Raw genomic sequence first — 21,436 nt, 5'->3', positions numbered from 1 at the left:
GAGTTTAACATGCTTGCCCCTGGTACTGCAAAACAATCCTCCTCCTCAAAAGCAAGAGCAGCAGAGTCCCAGGACGAAATGAGACACAGAGACCAAGTGCCATGCTTATTCTGCCATGACAAGGAAGAGTGGGAAAGCCCAAGTCATACCTGCCCTGCAGGAAAGAGGGCAGCAGCCTCTTGAGCTGCTAACCTCGACACAATTGTGTTACTGGACACAGCTTGCCAGCCCCATGCCAGCCCCAGCCAGAAGCATGTATGATCCATCTTGAGGCTTCCCGAGCAGAGCAGGACATTCATCACCCATTGTGGACTGCTCCAATCACCCAAGAGAACAACTGAATCTACAGCCAGGTTTGGGAGTGCCTCTGTCCAGGGCTCTGCAGCTCCCTTGCGCTGTGCTAGGAGCCGGGCTGGCTCCAAGAGGCCAGGAGACCCAGGCTGCAGCACTGTATGTTCCTATGCCCTCCCCTCCTGCCCACCGAGGATCACTCCTAGGACAGAAGAAATGTCAGCTAGGAGCACACACACCCATGCAACTCCTGGCCCTTGTGCCAGGTCTGCCAGGAAGTGTCAGCTGCATAGGACAGGCCTCCATTCTACACAGCTATAGCAGGCAGCAGTCCTTCTGTGCCATCAGCCCTCCTGAACCCCTCCCAACCCAGCAGTACCGTTTCAGGCCAGTGAATCCCAGGCCACACATGATACACATCTGGCAATCTGTTACAGTTAGGAGCATGGCCTCCCATGACAGCCAGTTCCTCAGAGCACCTCAGAATGAGTCAGGGCTCCCAGTGGAGTTTGCAATGAGGGCAGCTATGCAGAAATAAGGACAATGCAGAGGAGTGGGAGCAGAAGCTAAGTGGGTACAGCTGGAGCCTAATTGGTTTGGAGCTCAGGAGAATTATCCTGAAGGAACAGCAGGACAGAGAGTGGGCAGGCAGTGGGTTGGCATTTCTTGCCAGGTAAATGCCTGCTCTGTCCTTTCTGCTTCTGGACTGTGGTCTTGAGACTGTAACTTGGGTCTCCCGAAGACTAACGGGAGTCACCTTTGGGCAGGGGGCTGGACTTGATGATCTCTCAAGGTCCCTTCCAGCCCTGATGTCTATGATGATGTCTATGACCCCAAAGGCAAGCGCTTCCCTCTGTGCGCAGCCTTCTCCCGCCAAACCTCAGCACCAAGCGCAGCCAACTGGTGGTCACTGCTGGCAGCCAGGCCCTGTTATTACCCCAGGGCAATCTCTCAAGTTCCCAGCAGCAGGGGCCAGAAGATCTGTTTGATGGAGCACTGGGAAAAAAAACCAGTGGCAGTATTCACACCAAGTACTGATTCCTGAAACCTCCACCTACAAGTCTGCATGCGTGTTTATTTGTTCTGCTACCCCTGCATTTGAGGTCCCAGATTGGCTTTCAAGCTGGCATCTAAGGTGAGAGAGGGGACTAGGGCTCCAGAAGCCACAGGGCCTATGGGCAATGCCTAGAAAGACACATTGTGGCCTCTAAGCCAGCCACGAAACAGTTCAATGATGCTCAGCCCTGCAGACTAAAGAAGCAACAGGCTTGGCCACTAGACAGACCAGCTTTTAAAGCCTCCTTTGCTGTACCAGGATGCCAGCCCATGAAACCATTGCAGTCCCACAACGTCAGGCCCTTTCAAAGCCCTCTCAGCCAAGCCCTCGAGGCTGTGAAGCAGGACAGACTTGCAATTTGTAGGAGGTTCATTTCCAGCAGCGTGCTTAAAAAGAAACGGAGAGCAAGCAAATTGGAGCAGGGTGTTCAGAGCACGCAAGAGGAGAACTGCAGCACAAGGAGCCTTACAGACGGCTCTGAAGCAACAAGGGCTGCTCTGCTTCACACTGGGCTGTTAGCATCTGCTGCTGCCACTGGCTCTTCCTGCACCTGCATGCTCCAGAGTCCGATGCCAAAACCCATGGACTGTCTTCAAAAGCTTCTCCCCAACTAACAAAACCAGGTCTAGGTTAAAGAGAGGCCACTAGCAACCCCCTGGGCATCTCTGCACCCCTGTCTCCATCAGCCGTCATACTGGCTTCTTGCTCTACTGAAGTCCATCATAAAAACTCACCCAATAAAATGTAACAAGGCAAAACATCTGGCTCACAGACAGGCCTCATGGCAAGCGAACGACATCCGTCACACAAACGGAGTTTCTCCAGAGAGGGAATCATTTCTCAGGGTCTCCTGGCCCCTGACAGAGCAGGCAATCATGTGGGTTTTAGAGCTGTGAAAGGAAGCTTCATGCAAGCCTCAGACAACATGGACCGATTTAATTGCTGTTCAAATGTGGTGAGACACAGAACTGGCCCAGCATCCGAGGGACCCTGGGGGACTGGAGCCGCAAGAAAGAAGGAATTCAAGGCCTTGGATCAGTGAGAGGTGGCCACATCATATCACAAAACCAACACATCCCGGCACATGACTAAGCCCCAGACACGGCTATTTTAAACAAGGCCACGTCCCTGTCTCCCCCACTCTGGTGAGGAAGGGGGACATGTTGTGCCTCCATTTTGGCTTGCAGCTGTGATGGGACTGCAGTACAGGCCAGACACCCTGCAAATCGCCCCCGCACCATCCAGTCAGACACTATTCTGTGGTGACCTGGTCAGCCCTCTGCAATCTGCCCGAGGAGGTGCTGCGAACCAACACCGAGATGAGTCACGGCTGAGCCTAGAAGGCCACTAAGCATCCATTTTCTCATCGTGACTTAAGTTAGGATTTGATCCCAGGTCCACAGGAGGACAAAGACTAAGGACACGCTGTCCTGTTGCAATGCCACTCCTTGCTGGACGCTCAGGCAAAGACCCCCCATTCCTGCTCCAAGAAGGGCTCAGCACGAGAATGTGAAGCCAACTCCAATTACATCTTGTCCAAATTCAGCTGCTGGAAGGCGGAGAATGCGCGCTTGTTTTGTCAAAGGCTCCAGTGCCAAGTATCTTCTGGAGATGTGTCTAAACTCAGAGCTTTCCCAAGACATGAACAGACAACATGCCCCCTTGCCAGCAAACGATGTTCAGATAATATTTTGATTTCTACAGAGTGGCTTGAAGGGGAAGATGCCCAAGGTAGCAGCCAGCTGGATGAGCACCTGAGCTGACCAGCAGCCCAGCCTAGCAAAGGAGCCATGAGAGCTCCAGTAGAACTGTAACCGACACGCATGCTGCTAGTTCTCGTAACCCACCCTGTGCACACATCTGCACACACACTATGAACCCCCCTGCCCCATTCCAAACAGGCCAATGTCTCATTAGCTCCTGACCCCAGCTCCGAAACAGATGTGACCTTTGCTATAGGATGCCTACGTGAAGGTTACTGGGATGCATGCTCTGCAAAAAAAACGCTTCTTTGTCAAGATGTTGGATAAACAAATGTCACTCACTAAAAATAAGAAGCAAGAGTGGCCAGAGACAAAGTCGGCAGAGCTCCCTCCTCCACAGCTGAGCATGTCTCTGCCATCACCTTCCAGAACTCGGCTCCATTTCTCCTGCCTTCCAGCCACTATCCCTGCTGGGCTTTTAATAGGAGCCAAAATTGCCAGACCCACAAAATTAATGTCTAGCAGGTTTAGCTCCACGCAATTCAATACCCTTTTGCAACTGCTTGGGAGGTCTCTGCCCAGCTGCTAACAGGCTCCCCTGGTACCATGTAAGTCTCTGTGCCCGCTGGCTGCTGCCTACCATGGAAGTCTGCCAGCACCAGTTCTGCTAACAGAGGCCCCAGGGAATAATAAACACATACAAAGAAGAGTGCAAAGAGGCCAGACATGGCCCAATACAGAGTAGGGAGAAGGCCATAGGGGAGATGTGCATGGGCATGAGCACTGGGTGCTCACACAGAGAGGGATGGAGGGGGAGAGGGCTTCATGCTACCTGTGACAGCATGAGGAGGCAGCTCAGAAAGCATTTGCTTCCTGGTTGAACACACAGGCCACACAAATGCTATTTTCTGCTCCACGTGTGCCCCTCCAGGGCCAGCCTATCACTGCTCGGTTCTCAGGAGCGGACCAGTTGCCTACATCCACAGCCTTTGGCTCCCACGCTGGGGCCAAGCCTTGAACAAGCAAGTGGAAGCACAGCAGATAAGACTAGGCCCCCCTCGGCACCTTGCTAGGAGGTACAGACTCAAAACCACAGCCTGCAGCCACCATGGTTTAGGCAGCAACAGACAAGGCCGACCTAACACAGGGCAGCATGATAACCCCCTGGAGCCACTGGGGATGTGGGAGGGAGTTTGAAGGACCAGACCAATGACCAAGTCACATCTGGAAGACCCTCAAAGACCCACCCAGAGCCTTCTGTGACTGAGCGTGACCAGGAGATAGGATCTCTCCAGGCCTTGCCGAGAGAGCAGGGCTGTAGAACCTGCACTTGCTCAGCACCCAGCCACCAGGGAAGACAAAACATGTCCCCCACCCCCATCCCCAAGGCTCTTGCCTCAGCCCCACAACCAGCAGGTCTGGCTCAGCACAGCTGCAGCCCTGCTAGAAACCAGCTACAGCTGGAGGCCTCCCAGCAGCCTGGACCATTGACTTGTCTGTGAGGGCAGGGAAGAGGCACCAGCTTGGGGCTGTTCAGGACTCCTGATCCTTTAAGATTCTGGCCCTATTTCAATCCTCCCCCGGCTCCCCCAGCTGCGCCGAGTCCTCCTGAATGAAAGACAGCACCTTCGCGCTGCTGTCATTTCCTGCTTGGGCCCATGCCAGGCCTGGCCGCTGGAGAGAATTGCAGGAGTCCAACTGCTGCTGCCGGGCAAGGAACAACGGCGGCTTCTCTCCATTCCCCCTGCAGCCGGGAGAAGATGGACGGATGCTCTTTGTGGAACTGGAGCTTGCAAGTCCCCTCCTGCCAAGGAAGGAAGCAAATTCTCCTTTTCTCTCTCTCTCTCTCACACACACACACGGAAGGAAGCAAATTACACACACACACACACACACACACACACGTGTGGGGAGTTGGGGTTCAAAGTCCCAAGTCATATAAGATTCGACTCCCTGATCAAGGGAATTCCAGGACCAAGGTGGCAATGGAGACTGAGAGGCTCCTGCAACTATTAGACTAGCAAATGTATTGGAGAGCTGATAATGTTGATTGTCTGCCTTGCAATCCCCCTCCCCTTCGCTGTCTGCTCCCCCCATGATTCCTGCCCACTTTGGTAGAGCCTGGGTAAATCCAGGTGCATTGTGGAAGCCCTTGTTTAGGCCCCATTTCAGCCAAACACTTTGGCAAAACACTCAGCATGTGTTTATACTGAAGCCAGGCCTTTAGGCTTAGCTACCCAGGGAAGTTCATTCAGATGCAAGACAGGGCTCAAATTATCTCTGTGCAGATGCTCTTACCCTTAAATATGAGTTTCTTGTTCCGAATTTGGGAGTGGATTAAACATCATTCAGAATGAGGCACTCCGATTTTGAAATAGGAGCGTCCACACAGGAAGCTATTCTCAAATAGCTACTCCCAATTAACAACTCCCCATGCAAGCACCAAGCCCTTAAGCCTGGGGAAATTCATTTCCATTATTTACAAAATGGCTCTCCAGCCCCTGCCACAGGTTTTCCTTGATACTTAAAAGACAGAATACAACAGCCTGAAAAGCCAGAGCTACAGTCCTGATTCACGTGCCCTATGCTGGGAGATGTTAGTCCCAATTCTGCTGGGCTGTATGTCTTTCCTCTGCAGCTTGTATGGATCGTGGTGGGTTGGTGTTCCTAGAGGAGTGATAAAGGAGGGACACTGTGCTGTGTATGAGACATGCTGGATGCGACAGAGCAAGTGACTGGAAAAGGCAGTAAAGGGGGAACCTGCAAAAACCAGGAGCCACCTGTCTCACTGTGAGGGGCTGGAAGCCACTGCATTCAATGCAGAGAGGATCAAGTGCATCCCCCTCCCCCATCCCAGAAAGCTCTGATGCTGTCTGTGTAGCAACAGCCTTTCCCTAAAAAGATCCTGGCAGGGTTGGGTCTGTGAAGTACAAGAGACCTTGAGTGGAAATTTCCATTGCAATGCATTGGACCTCCCCAGAGGGACCTGCAGAAAACCCATGCAGGAATTCTCTGTCCCTGCTATAAACAGGCCTCCCAGCACGTCAGAAACAGACGGTCAGCTCGGCACGTCCCCACTCCCTGATAACAGGTCTGCTCCAAAGGGCATAAATCTGCTCCTGGAACGAGGGATCTGGGGTTGGCCGAACCCTCAAAGACTCCGGAAGAGGCCTGGCTCAGGGACAAGGCAAGAAATGGGAGTGAGAAGTGAGGCAGGGTCCCCATGTTCCTCAACCCGGGAGGTAACAGATCCAGTGTGTGATGTGGCCAGGCCCAGGACAGCCAGTTCTGCAAGCACAACTTCCCCAGGTTCGCGCAAGAGCACATTCAGCAGGCGACGTTCCCTTACTCGGCCACTCCTCTCTCTCTCCCCGTTGGCCACAGCATGGCAGACAGACATGACTTTTGTCTCCTCTTTGGCCAGGGTCTGGCCCAAGACAAGACACCGTGCCGCTCCACATTGTCTTGGGCCCCAGCAACGCCTCAGGGCAGCCAGGGGCAGCCAGCCATTGTGCCAGTGATAGTATGGACTCCCAGCACCCAGAGGGGGCCTCAGGGCAGCAAAGAAAAGGACAGAGCAACTGCGAAGCCCAAAGCTTTCCAGTCCCACTGCGGTGCCCAGCAGGGTCATGGCAAGACCACGGCAGGCCTGGCTGTCACTGCGCTGCAGCCTCCCGTGGGATTGTTTGGGAACACGGTGGTACCTTTAAAGCAGCCTGAATGCCAGCCAGAGGCCTGTGGGCAGCAGGATCAATCTCTAGGAAAGGTCAGGAGAGTATTTTTACATGGTGTGTCAGCCCAGGCAGGAGGGAGGGCTCAGCCCCAAATGAGGAGGAGGAATGGGACGCAACCAGGCCCATCCCCCAATCCATCCATCCCCCCCATCCCCTTCCACCCAGGGCCAGGGTCTCCTCTCACCACAGACAGACCAACAGCCCTTCCTTGGCCCCCCCTGCCCCTTCATGGCAGTCACAGTTATGGAGCCCACCATCCCCACCCACCCCCTACTAGGCAGGTCTCTTCCCCAGCACACTGCCCACAAGGCACAACTATCCCCACCCCCCCATCCAGACAGAGATGGACATCGCCTGCTCTGCTCTTGCTCGGAAGCCAAAATCTGAAGGACAAGGCCCAAACGCTGTGGAGGGTGACTTCTTACACAGCCACCAATTGCCTTGTGAGGGGGGAAGACCGCAGACAGGAGTGCTCACCAACAAGTCTGACTGTCACCAAAGCTGGCTCCAGTTCTACAGCCTGTTACCAGCACAATCAGAAGGTGCCAAACCTTAGGAACCCACACCCAGGAGAAGGGGATTGAACCCCCTTGCTGAGAATAAGACCTCCGTAGGCCAGGACTGCAGCCCAGATGCTGATGGCACTCATACCTTTCCTCTTCCTCTGCTGCACACAACTCACCTGCAAGAGGGAAGCTGACTAGAAGGGGAGGTGGAGAACAATCAACCCAGCTGTCAGATGGAGAGAGAGAGCATTACCCTTGTTGTGGGCAAGGGATTTGGCCCATCCCTTGGGCACACATTTACACAATGCAGGCTCACATGCTTTCCCTTGGTTCGTTTTTCCACCTCTCCCTTTCAAGCCCTGCCGCTCCTGGAGATGCCTACCAAATCAACCCCTTTGCCCTTCACAGCTCACATGGTTCCCCCACAACAAAGAGCACCCCAGAGCCATGACTGCTTCCAGCCAGCCACCACGCACCCTTCCATGCCCAGACACTAGCACTCAACCGGGCTGTCCTCTCCATAGGTGCAAGGGACCATGTACCAGGAGACAGAGCCCAGGGCGGAAGATGGGGCACCACTCGTGGCTCCTCCACCCTCTACACCCATTTCTTCAACCTTCTGGCTCAGAGGGTAGCATAAGTAGTCCAAGGCTGGCACCAGCTTCTGCAGCTAAAAGGAGTTCTCCTCCAACTACAGAGCCACCACCCTAGCCAGGGGATGGGAACCCCTTTAGTCTCATGCCAGGTATGCTGAAGCTCTCAAGAACAGTGCACCCATGGGAGGAGACTGCCCACAGGCTGTGCTAGCTACCCTGGGCCCTCCCACAAAAGCTAAGGAGCTACACTCAGCCCTCAACAACACAGAGGGGTTTTATCCAGGTGCACCCAAGCAAACAGGCAACAGTCTGTAGGGCAGGGGATGTTGGAGGCTAACACCCTTCACGAGGCAAGGGGGAGACTTATTCCAAACAGCAGTGGAGCACCCAACAGGCTCCCCATCAGAGGTGCCCAAAGACATCAGAAACACAGAGGAACGGGAGACCATACCCCACTGCCTGCCCACACTGCCAACCCACACTGCCAACACACTTGCCACTGAACTCAGAAATTCAGAGCCTATGAAAACAAGCCAGTCTCCGCACAGCCTTGGAAGCAGTCAGGGTAAGCTGCAGAGCCACTAAGCCAGCGGAGGACTTGTCAGCTTTCCCAGAATCCTCCCCGCTTGGCCAGCGATTTTCCTGGAAGTCTGGCCTCTTCCCCACCAGCCAGCAGAGCTGCCTTCCTGTTGTATCACCTCATGAAATATTACCCCGGTGAGGAACTAGGTTGCTAGGAGAGCACAAATTTATTATATGTCTCTCCTGCCCCTGCCTGAGCTGTCCAAATTATTTAGGGGGCTTGGATCAACCTTCAACCCCCAAGGAAAACAAAACAGACCAGATACTTTGGAAATCATGTGCTTTGCTTTCACATACAGGCCCAAATTCCTGCGTATTATTCACCCCCTGGCACGCCCCAGGGTGGGGTGTTAGTGGGGAAGTAGCCAAGGGCTGTCCCCTTTGGAGGCAGGAGTGAACTCTGTGCAGGAGCGATGACAAGGATGGGCTCACCAGAAGCCCTGGGGGATTTCCTGGTCTCACCTACTACACAGCTGAGACCTGGGCTGGGAGCTGTCAGCCACTTTGGCAGCAGTTTGGGGTCAGGCTGCAAGCTGGGCCCATGGGGATGCATGTGGGAGACAGTCAGGCTCAGAGGGGCTGACCCACTCCTCCATACCAGGGACTTGCACAGCTCCACACCTGAGCACACAGCACCCACATCGTACATAAGTGCATCTGCTGCCTCTTCCCCACACTACGGGCATGCACACACGCATCCCAGTACACCTTCATCTGCATACATGCACACCTCCATCTGCCTCACTTTGAACAGCAAAGCATTAAACCAAGCCCAGGCAGACATAAAACCCCAAGGGCTTGTTATCCCCTCGAGGATCAATGTGCAACCTGAGCCAATCATGCAGGAGCTGCTCTGGCACAGCTGAGTGGACTGTTCTGAGCCTCCCAGCTCCCTGCACACCAGAGAGAGAGGAGCGTGTCTGAATTGCAACCAGGACTGACAGCAGAGATAGCAGGGCTGCAACTCTTCATGGAAGCAGGAAAGCGTTCCAGCTGACCTACTTTTTGTGGGCACTGTTAACAGAAGTGCCCGATGCTCAGGAGCTGGGATGCACCATCCAGGAGCAAAGAAAGCTGCGAGCACCAGAAACAGGAAAGACCCTGAGGATTGGGATGGTGAGGCAGACTGAGGCACACAGTTCACTCCTTACTCAACCTTGCCTCCAGGGAGCATGGGGGGCACACCAAGTATCCCCACACAGACCCCATGTGCTTCCAGCTGGAACTAGAGTTTCCCTGACACAGCAAAGGAGTCATGGGGTCACAGCAGCAGTTTGGGACCTGGAGATGGTAGGGGAGGGGGTCTCTGAAGACAAGACTAGGACAAATTCCAACTAAGCTGGGATGCTTGGCAAGCCCTCAGGCCCTACCTCAGTGACCAGCACTAGACAGGCCAAATGCCTGAACCACATGCAACAGGGCAAGGCTCAAGAGGAGACTGCAGGTAACAGAGCAATACACTGTGGAAGCCCACCCACCCTGCCCATTAGGCCCGATGTTCCACGCATGCCCCACAACCCAGGGCTGCCTGCCATGCTCTTGAGAAGCTTGGTGCCAGTAGGTTTCATGGTGCAAGGCCAATCCCCCATCCCTGCACTCATCACCAGGTCAGAGGGGTCCTGCCAATGCGTCTCCAGCTCCACAGGCAATTGGCACCATTTCTCTCAGCCCTCATCACCTCAACATGCCAGCCACCAGAAACCACTCCCAGAGCTGCTATCCAGTGTGCCATGGGCTGCAACTGCCCTCCTTGCAGCCCTCTACCTCAGGGCCCAGCCTATGACAGCAGCACCCAGGCAAGCTACCCTCAAAGAAACACAGCAGGAGGCACTACTTACCATCTCATCCAGTGCATAGCGCAGCAGGCCGTGCTCGTAGAGGATGAAGAACCGGCGCTGCCATTTCTGGAAGAGAAAAGACACAGGCCAGTTATTCAAGGCTCCTTTCTCCCTAGGGCTAACAGACCATTATGAACACAACAAGGCTCCTTGCTCCCAGTAGGAAGAAAAAAGCTGCATCCTTTCACAGAAGACAAGTCCAGCCATGGGACAACTTGGCTCAGACACTGTACTCTATAGCTCCCCACCAAGGCACAGCCCCCAGAAGACTTTGCTGCCAATTGTATGCAGTTGGTGGCAGACAGGGCTGCTCACTTGCTTGCAAAGCCAGAGACAGTCCAAGCAAGGGAGAGAAAAGGAAAAAAAGAGACCTGGAATAGGAGAAGAAACCAGGAATAGGGAAAGGCAAGAAGGCAGAGATAACAAGGAAGCTACTTTAAGTGACAGGGACTATAGAAGAAAAAGCTCTTGCACCAGCAGAAGGGACTTGACATGAAGACCGCTGGGCTGGGTTGGGATGTGCTCAGCATTTTAAGGTTTCCTAAGGAGGAAGCCTATTGCAAGAGCATCTAGGCTGGAACTCAGCCTCTCCTAGCCCAATACTTCAACAAATCTGGCTCACCAGGCCACTGCCTCAGACTGCAAAGACAATTTGGCTGGGCACCACCGAGGCCAACACCCCTCAGGCCACATGGGAACAGTGATGTCAGAACTGGCAGCACTCAGCCATAGGAGCTGCTTGGCCTGCCAGCCCCATCTGCCCAGCAGGAGCCTGTTCCCAGCACCCCTCGGCAGGCATAACCCTTCAGCCTTCTCTTCTGGCACATGCTGAAGAACATCACAGGGGACAGGTGCTTTGAAAAGTACCATTCTCACCAAGCCATCCTGCCAGGCTGGGGAAGCCTTGATCACATCAGGCTGAGTTTTCTGAAGCTGATTTACTGCCTGACTTCCTTACATGGGCATCCAAAAAAGAAGCTGGGTTTTTCTTTCTTCCTCTTGCTGGCAAATCTTGAGTTATGTCTGCACCATCTCAGATAACACAGGAAGTGGCTCAGAAGGACTGGCTCCGAGGAAAGGTGGCTCACAGGAGCAGCAGGGAGAAAGGGGAGGGGAGCACAGGAGCTAGAAGGGAGCACAGAGGCTACACGGGCAGGAGGGCTGGGATTGACCACCCCCACCCCATGCCAAAAAATCCAAACCCAATGGAAAACCCGGCCTAGAAACAGAGCAGAGCTCACTTTCCTCCCAGAAAGACCCCACCAGCCCCTCCACAACTTCCCAGGATGCCTGGCCCACTGCCTGCCTCTGCTCTGTGGGAGACCAAACTGGCCTCAGTTGTTCTGACCTTCAGCCCCTGCCTGCCCTGGGTTTATCCTAGCATCATATCTGCCTGCAGCGTGGGAGGGAAGTCCAGTCTGCCTGGGACCGTGCAAATCACCATGGGACTGCAAGGTCTTCCCCACTCCTTCACCATTCTCCATGGCCCAGAGCTGGCAGATCTCACCAGAACAGTCTCTAGGCAATGCTGTGACAGTTCCACAATTGCATGAGATGGCCACACACAGCCCCAGTGAGTGGCACCCTGCAGTCACCACCCTATTTAACAGCTCCACTGGAACGCACCAGGTGGGTGACAGAGGAACAAGAACAAGCTCCCTAATCCATCTGCGGGTTGCCAAAGTCCCAGCCTGTAGGAAGCTTGTACACTCCAAACAGCCCCATCTTCACAACCTGCTGCTCCCAGCACCTGGGAACTGTAAATCCTTTGGGACCCATTACCTGCCAGGCACTGCACTGCCCAGATTGACAAGCCCTGCAGATGGGCTCAGACCAATCCTCCAGGCACCTTCCAAACTGGGGAAGGGATCAAATTAAGGCTTTGGTCACAAGAGCCTGGACCCCACCTTCATCATAAATTATTCCAGTAATGCCCAAGATGTAGCTGCATCGTGAACTTTGAGCCAGCTTGGACACCTCCCTCCCTACTCCTATCCATAAGGATGGCTACCCTTCCTGTCCACAAGTCTCCAAGCAGAAATAAATCTCAACTATCATACCATCCTCCCAAGCCACTATACCAGGTTCCCATATAGGCTTCAACAGCCAGCCCCACACTAAGAGAAGGTAAAGCAGTGGACAGGGTAGAGCATGAGACCACATTTGTCCACATCTACCTGACCACTAGGAAGCTCTTGGTGACATGGCGAGGAGGCATGTGCAATTTGATGGGTGCTGCAGCCAAGAGGAGGATCCAACCTTCTTGATCAGTCAGAAAAACCACACATATAGCATCCCCAGCTCTTACCCCAGGGCTCCAAACCCCAGCTAAGTCAGGACACTTATTTACTCATCACTGCAGCAACCCAAACAGGGCATGCTCACTCAATGCCCACAACACCCACGCACCAGCACCATGCCCATCCAGATCTGCAAGGCAAATATCCACTCCCAACCAGTGCCGCAAATATCCACTGCCAACCAGAACTTCCCACTTGTTTCTAGAACCATGGTAGTTCTCTCTATCACTTGCCTGCTAATATAGATCTTCTTCTGTGGACGAATCAACATGAAGCATGGTCAAATCAGGCAAGAGACTACCTTCCCCCTGCTCCAGCCTGGCTGCAGATTCAGGCCCAGAAACACATGGAGGTTAAATGGGCAGGCTGTGGTTCAGGGCCAGAGCCAAGCATGGTTCAGGGATCAGGTGCTGGGCTGGGAGTCAGGGGCCATGATTATATCCCAGCTCTGATCTACGCTAGAACCATGGCTACATCATTCCTGGTGCCATTAACCCCTGGCACCCTAGGTCTGTTTTATCCAGACCATAAGCTCTTCAGGGCACGCACCAGCTGGCACGTGCCTATACAGTGCCTGGCCTCCTGCCAACAGCAGATTCAAAAGCCAGGTGCAAACATTCAGAGTTGGCAGAAGTAACGTGCGGTCCATGGGATGCAGCTCTGCAGCCACACACCCTTTGTGGGCTGGAAAGGAAAGAAGCTGAAGCACTGGGCAGACAGTCCTGGTTGGTTGGCAGCTTACAGTCAGCCAAGCCCATCTGGCCAGTCTCTCCAGCTCAGAGGAGCTGGGAACAAACAGCTGCTCATGATAGCACTAATGCCACCTGCAGCCCTACTGTACCTCCACAGTACTACTGTGATGGAGGGCCTGTCTCATCCATCACCCGGACAAGGTGCAGACAGCAAAATCCAGCTCTATCCACAGTCTTTGCACTGGGAGTATTAGAGAGCAGCTATACCTTTGCCCTTCACCAAAGGAGCTCCCTACCTAGAGATCTCCACCTTAAGGGATATTCCACTGATATTTGCCCCATGCACACACTGGGCACACAATACAGGAAGTTTTGCCCATCAGCTGATGTGTCACCTTCCCCATCCCCACAATATTAATCAAGCCCCACCATCACAGTAAACCAGGGTACGTGGGACTGAGTCTGTTTGCTGAGCATATAGGAAAGAGGAGCCAAGGGCCAGCAAAGGAACAATGAACCCCTTGGAATTCTTCCCTGCATTTCTCTTCCAGCCTATCCTCCTCCACCCCGCCACCCAGCCCAGCTCCTCCCCATGCCAGCCCTACCAGGCAGCCCTTTATTCATCCATCGCAACCGCAACCGTGACAGCAAGGACAAAGATGCTGCTTTCCTTACCCGGGATCGGTGCACAGGGTTGTCAAAATCGGTGCCTTCCGGAGCCAGCAAGAGCCACCCGCCATAGATGGGCTTCGCCTACAAATGAGCAGAAAGACCAGTCAGGCAGACAGTCACCACACCAAGGACGTGCTGAGGGAGCTCCTACTCAGAGAGCTGAGGGCTGGTTCTGGCAAGCCCATGGGACTTTGGGAGGCCTAGATACTTCATTAAGAATCTACTAATCCAGCTGATAGTTGGCTAGAAACAGCTTTGAGCTTCATGCTCTAGATCCTGGGAGGAGGTGGAGAGCTATGCTTACCTTACTCAATCCTGCCATAGCGGCTGGCCGGCTGAGCAACCCTGAGAGATCTCTAGAGAAAGGGGATGACCCATGGGACAGGAGGCTGGCCAAGGTCAGGTCATGGGGGAATTAGACCACAGTTCTGAGGCACCCCCTGCCCCACCAGGGCCTATAGCCCTTATGAACCTCTGCACTGGGAGACTGGTGACCTCCACGGCAGCTAATTTAAGCAAGAGGTAAGAAATCAAGTCATTGCTCCAGCAAACTTCACAGATACTCTTCAATGAAAAACCACCTCTCCTGAAGAGCCACATCTTTTGTTAATAAAAAGCAGAAGGGAGAAATTCAGGCCTGGCTGCCTTCCTGTATTGGCTAGAGCCTGTATGGAAAAGCATCCCCCCCTCCCTCCCTCCCTCCGCCCCCCCATCAATGCAGACAAGCAGCACCTTCCTGTACAGAAGGGGCCCTCCCTGTCACTTCAATGCCTGGGAAAATGGCCCGTGCGGCCAATAGCAATAAAGAGAAACTGGAAATAAATGAGCAGCAGCAGATCTCAGCTCCCTGAACTTGCATCTTCACTGGTGGAGAAGGAACAAGCTCTCAATGGAAGGTCTGATTACACTGTACATACATGTATACACATGCACCACTGTATATACACGTATACACATGCGGACGCACACACACACTTTTTTAGCAGCCTGAAGATCTTCCACCAAAGTCACATCTTCATGTCTGAGATTTTCTCCTTGGAAAGCTCTGAGCTATCAACATGGCCTCCCTCTCATTCTGTCCCCATTTTAACTACTATCCACTGAACGTGCCATTTCCAAGGAACAACACACTAGACACTCAGCTGGTGACCACAGACCCACCACAACCAGCTTGTGTGCATGCGGTATGGAAGAAGTGGAAATCACAGACTCAGCAGGGACAAGAGCTGCATGCACCAGACTTGAGAGGTGAAGGCAGGCTGATAATCTAAAGCCTGTTTTAAAGCAATGCCAACACCATGAAGCCTTGCCAATAAAAGCAGACACCCAAGCAGTTTCAGCCCCACCACCCCACGCCTTCTTCAGGATGCCTGCTGCCAGTTCCTGTAGCATTTTGCAACATTAAAAAAAAAAATTTTCCCCAGGGAAAAATCCATGCAAACAGCAAGAAAAAAAATCACCTTTATGTCCAAAGCTGCCGCACACACAAGGTGTGCAGGGTCTGACAAGAGAGGGAGGCTCTATGGTGCACATACAGGGGAGGAAGACAGGACAGCTATTCCTGAGTCTCATTCAGCGATGTGGTAATATTAGGTGTTGCTTGTAATAAGAGCAGGGAAACAAGATCCCGTGACTGCTCGAGAAGCAGGTGACCTTCTCCAAGAGTTTTGTTTGGGTCTTTAGTTCGGTTATGGGGTACATTTAGGATTGTTCCCTGCAGCCTCCCTCCATCCTTCCAGACTTCATCTCTCCAGGCTCACAGAGGCTCTGCCACTTCCCGAAAGGCAGCATTTAAGACCCGGTACCTAAATTCCTCCTCTCCGCTCCTGCGATTGCAGCTGACAATTCTGCCACCTTCCTTGGCACCTCAGCTTCCAAACCTGCTGTTCAAAAATTCCCCCACCAAATAGAGAGCACCTTCCAGGGGCTGGGGAACACCCTTCTCTTGCATGTCTGTACAGCTCCTAATGCCAGGTGCTCTAACACTACCACAGTGTAAACCCAACTCACCCCCACACCCAGTCTTCTCCCTACTTCCTTCTCCCCTGTGCAGAACCTAAACTCTGGGCAGCCCTTTCAGAAAGCCTCCAAGGAAATGTCAAGTACTATAACTTCTGCCCACCCCACTCCAAACATTCAGGCTCTCAGCAAACCCCAGACCCCTTCTAGACACCTCCATCAGGTCCCTGCCCTCCATTCTCCAGCAGCAGCCCAACCCATGCTTCACAGCTCACCTGGATTTCTGCACCTTCCTCCCCCACAGCGGCACGGCTAAGAGCCCCTCGGCGTCTGACCATGTCTCCCAGCTCCTGTCCCTGCAATGAGCCAGGTCTCCCGCTCTCCTTCCTCCCTGGGATCCAAGCACATACCCCCCTCCTGCCCCACCCCAGCTTACCTTTCCACTCAGTCCCCTCCCACGCCCCAGCATGCTCATACCTTGACTGTACAGCCTCTCACTGCCACTCCTTATGCTCAGAGTAATTAGGAGGTGGTTCCACCTGCCAAGCCTGCTCTCTTATTGTGCTATCTCCTGATGACCCACCTGCATCTCAGCTGGAGCACAGCATGTTCCCATTGCAAGATCTCTGGAGCCCAGACCCTTGTTGTCTTCTGGGCATCACTACAGTCCAGGGCCATCTGCAGGCAGGGCACAGCTTCAGTCACAGCCAACATCTCATGCAGCGTGGTGCTGAGGGAGCCCAAGAACCAGAGAACAAAGCTGGCCAGCCCACTGTCGAGGTTGCCTTCCTAACCCTCTCTCAGTTTGGACAAAAGTCAAGAAGGAACAGGCAACTGAGAGATTTAAATGCCACTTTCATAGCACTCAAGTGGTGCATCAGATCTGGACATTTGCAGGGGGCAAAAGGCCAGGGTCAGGTTAAGTTCCTACCCTGACAGACTTCCTATGCGACTCCAGCCAAATCCCTGTCTCACTGATCTCCATCTACAAAGTGGGGCTAGTAGCACTGTCCTTCCTCAAGGGGAGGCAGGGAATACAGAAAGTGCTCAGACACTGCATTGACAGGAGTCACAGAAGCACAATAGATGCACAGTACCAAGGAGCTGGGACGCGAGACGTCGTGCTGCATCAGAAAGTCTCCTCTCCCCCATGAGGCAACTGTAACCTTCAGCCCATTCACCTGCATCAGGAGACCATCCTTTCCTCCCCTCTTCTATCCCCTTTACCAAGAGAGAGCAGGAGCTGCCAAGCAAGTCCTACTCTGGTTTTCAACACAGCATCACACCAATAGAAAGGAAGCAACCCAAGCATGTTAGAACCATATTAAAGTCACTCAGACCTCCCTCCCTTCCTTCCTGCTCTGAACTCCCAAGAGCTATTAAGTATCTCCTGGGGTCCACCCCAGCAGTGGCTGCATTTCAGTGGTGGGCAAAGCACCTTCCCAGGCATGGTGGGTGGGTTGATATCTACCAATTGATCTGAGTACCCCCATCAATGCCATTATAGGACTGCAAAGTATAACTAGCACCAGTGCTACCCTGCATTGTTAAATGACTGAGGTGTCATAAGGGAGGTAGGTGGCTGTTTTGGCAAAGAGAGGCTCCTCTGAGTAGCCATGAACTATCCTCATGCTGGAAGGTGCTATGAAGCTCTGCCGACCAATGCCAGGTCTTTTCTGAGCTGTCAGGCCAAGCTCCCCACCCCTCAGGGCAAATCCAAGCCTCCTCTCTTCCAAGCAGGCTGTGGTTAATTTGCTCAGCTGGGTGCTTTCCATCTTTCCCCAGCTACCACTAAAGGCATCTCTTGTTTGGCTAACAGCTCCCCCCATCTGCTCCCACTCAGCTCCCAGGCTCAGAATACCTCTACACACTTTATCCCACAGTAATTCCCATTGCAAAGTAAACTGGGACATGACCGCACAGCCTGCTAGCTACTCTGCATTAACTCCCTACTGTACATCCACATACAACATGGCACAGCCAGAAACTCACACCCCAAGCCTGCTTCCCCATTCAGGAAGAGATTGCCCTGGAGCTCCCATGAAGTCAACCTAAGGTGCTCTCTCACACCAGCTTGGTTAAACCAGCACAAAAGGCTGCTTGAACCCTGGAATCTGTTTAAACCAAGCTTATCTGGATTTGCTTAAGCCAGTGAGGGATTGTCTGCAAAGGAAAAGGAACAGAGACAATTGCATTGACTGTTAAGTCACACCACAAGTCAGGCTGGTTTAAAGCCTACGTGTTGATTCTTGTTACAAACCAAAGAGCCCCTTATTTCACAGTAATTGAAGTCTTTCCTAGCATCCAACTTTCCTGCTTGTTACTGTCTTAGTTAAATCAATATGAAAAGCACTATAATCCTGAAGCACATGCCCCTGCCACACAGGGCTTCTATATCAATTTAGCTAAGGCAAGCTGATAGAGTGGACTAAACTTGGACTGAACCCGGAGGCTCGCGTGCTGGAGGAACAAGTGTCCGCACACAGCTTCCAAGTGGAATGGTGGGTGTGACTTACACCCCACACCACTGTCCTGGCTCCACACCCCATGCAGGCTGGCCCCTAGAGACACAGAGGCCATCTACAATAGACTGCTTTTGCCACCAAAAGTTCTGGCAGGAGCAAACCTGCCAGAGAACATGCACAGCAAGGCTCCTGCCAGAGCCACGGGGTCTTCACTGCAGCAGCTATGCCACCAGGATAGGAAATGCACTCTGGGGAGCAGCCAGCAGAAGGCATGGGCATGTCTAGACGCACCTGCTGCCAGCTGCCCGGTGGTAGCAGAAGCCTTCTCTGAGTGAGGGGACTGGCACTGCTTCTCCAGCTGAAAGAGGAGGGTCTGCCTCTCCTGAGCAGCTGCAAGCATGGAAACACTCGCAGCTCTGCCTGCAGAGCTATAAATTAGGCCTAAGCTAAACAACACCAAGCCACTCTCACACCCAAGCAGGTGCATCTGCAGGGGGGTTGTATCACTAGCTACACTGGAGCAGGCTTGTGCACAGGTGTGTTACAGGGGATGGAAACACCCTGGAAGCAAACCAGAGCCCAGCACCGACTTCTGCACACAGCTTGTTTTCTCCAAGCACAGGTCAAGGGTGAGGATAAAGCCAACCAGCGCCAAACGGAAGCTGAACAGTACTCTGAATTTCTGTAACAGGATTGAGCCAACTGGATTTGAGGCCACTCAGGCTCCCAGAGCCACCGGTGTGACCACTTAGAGGCGTGTACATTTCGCAGGTCCCCTGGGGTGCTATTTGCTGCTTTCCCAGAATCGTGTGACTATTAACAATATTTAACCAGCTTTCCAGCACCTTTCCTCCAGATATCTCAACGCACTTGACAAACATCAAGCAAACCACGCAACACCCAGGTCAGGCAGATAAGAGACCTGCACCTCACACTGAAATACAGCTACCTAGGGTGTGGCAGCATCCATTACAGGATGGGAAGTGAAAAATAATTATACCCAGTAAAAACTGCAGCAAAGAGATATTGCCCCAACTGAAGCCTGGCCAAAGCTAACATCCTCACCCACCTTAAAAAAAAAAAGCCACAGATGCTTTAATGGCCACAAGTGAGCAGGACTTATGTCGTATGGCACTAGAGTGACAGCGTTTTTTACTCAGAGCAGAATGTTATCTGAATCACTAGCCCCATTTCCTGCAGCACCTGCCTGGCACTCAAAGGTCAATGACTCATCAGCTTGGTCTTGCTCAGCCTCCGTCCTCAAGAAGGGGGCAACTAAGGGGCAGGGGCAGGTGCAGGCTCCTTCGTGACAGGGCCCAGAGGAACAGAGATGAAATGCTGTGCTCTTGGCAATCAGCAGGAACGCAAGAAGCCAGGGAAGCCTTTCTGCCCTCACCCCCAATGTACTCCAAGAGCTGAGTTCACCACTAGGAGCCAAAGGCCTAGCTCTCTCCCCTTTCTTATCAAGGGACCTTGACAGAGGCATTTACAAGTGGTTGCTCACTCCAGGACCCATCAGCCCTAGTCGGGGACAGCAGGTGCATGTCTTCCCTCCATCCTGAACCTAGCGCTGCTGTTTTCAGGCCTGTCTTCTGTCAAAGGGAAGAGGCTGCCTCCAGGCCAGCCTGTGAGACCGCAGAATGGGAGGAAGTGGAGAAGGAAGCGGCCCCGCCGCGTTTACACAAGGCTGTCAAGCTGCCGCGCTGACACTGCCCAGGAATCCCCGGCTCTCTGGACAGGAACCACCCAGCTCCTGCAATCTCAGGAACCTGAGTGTCAGCAGGAGGCCTGGGATGGAGAGGCTGGCTCCTCAACCACCTCTCATTGGGCCTCCAAGGTAAAAACAGCAGAAGAATGGCTCCAATGATGAGGTATTCTGGATGCTAGTTGGCAAGAGATACCAGCTGGGCAGTCGTGAGGACGCAGGCCCAAAGAGGCCACTTGCTTGACTGAAGGGAGCTCAACGACCACATCCATGCATTGTCCAGCCTCTGCTCAAGCCACAGCCACCCCAGGGACACTCTGCGGCTGCACAACGCTCCTCAAGGAGATGTCTGCTCCTGCCAGAGAAACAAGCTGCACCAGTGTCAGTACAGCAGTGCTGCTACAAACTGGGTCCACGCTGGGAGGAGCTGTGATGATGACCTCCCCTCTGCACAGGCCATGTCCACGCTACCAGTTTCTGGCAGCACAGCCAAGACAGCAGTGAGGCAAATGGCATCAGTGGGGTTTGGGATACGACTGTCCATTCTTAAAGAAATGGGCTGAGACTCATCCACACCTCCCAACTCCCAGTCGCTGCAGACATGGGCTGGCTATGAAGTGGCAGCTTGCTGGGGAGAGCTGCTGCATCCCTCCACCCAGCTCTCACCAGAGGCGGGGATGGAGTGAAGAGCTGATAGGCTCTAGGGGCAGCAATGCGATCTGGGCACACAACCTCACTTCATATGGTTATAATCTTCAGTAATGCCCCAGGTGCAACCAGGAATCTCCTACTGACAAGAGCCCAAGAACAGTCTGATACTGTCAGCAGAGCTGTTGCCAACACGACAGAGCTACGCAACCCAACTTTGGACCACATTCAGGGCAGTGCTCACCCCAAGCTCACCACAGCCTGGCACAGGGCACCTAAGCTGCTGAGCAGAGAGACCTGCACCAGCACTGTCATCTGGGAACTCTTCTGACCAAACCGTCTTGAGCCTGGCACTCTGAGAGAAAAGATACATCTGACAGAAGCCCCTTTGCTCTAAGAGGCAAAGTCCAACAAGGAAGCAACCAGCACAGAATAGAAAACCTTGAGGCACCAAAAGAGCCAAGACCTTCATACCAGGCCTTATGTAAAAGCCAGATTCACCTCCTAACCAAAACAGGGCTAACACTGACTATAACACCAAAGCAGCCAGGAACGGAGGGAAAATCAAAAGCTTGAAGAAGCCATGGTAAAGAATTCCCCTAGAGCAGCCTTCCCGACTGGGCTGGGAGGGAGAGTTTGAATTACTCACTGGGAAAGATTCCTGACACTGTGTGCATGCTGGATTGGG

General features: G+C 53.3%; 1 protein-coding gene across 8 annotated transcripts in view; it reads right to left on the bottom strand.

The window, feature by feature from the left end:
- The window catches only part of MPRIP (myosin phosphatase Rho interacting protein), a 127,933-nt gene that overhangs the window by 96,660 nt on the left and 9,837 nt on the right, over positions 1 to 21,436 (bottom strand). For 7 of the 8 annotated variants that reach the window (XM_090024175.1, XM_090024167.1, XM_090024168.1 and 4 more), the window contains exons 2-3: positions 13,975 to 14,052; positions 10,308 to 10,373 (exon numbers count right to left, since the gene is read on the bottom strand). In XM_090024175.1, coding sequence (XP_089880301.1) covers positions 10,308 to 10,373; positions 13,975 to 14,052 — 144 coding nt within the window. Of the gene's footprint in view, positions 1 to 10,307; positions 10,374 to 13,974; positions 14,053 to 16,205; positions 16,302 to 21,436 lie in introns of those variants that run through there. The other variant, XM_090024172.1, reaches the window with a different exon arrangement.

The sequence above is a fragment of the Crocodylus siamensis genome, chromosome 12 (assembly GCF_052110815.1).
Source record: "Crocodylus siamensis isolate JL-2025a chromosome 12, ASM5211081v1, whole genome shotgun sequence".
Taxonomy (NCBI): Eukaryota; Metazoa; Chordata; order Crocodylia; family Crocodylidae; genus Crocodylus; species Crocodylus siamensis.
This window is presented reverse-complemented; position numbering and strand designations above follow the sequence as displayed.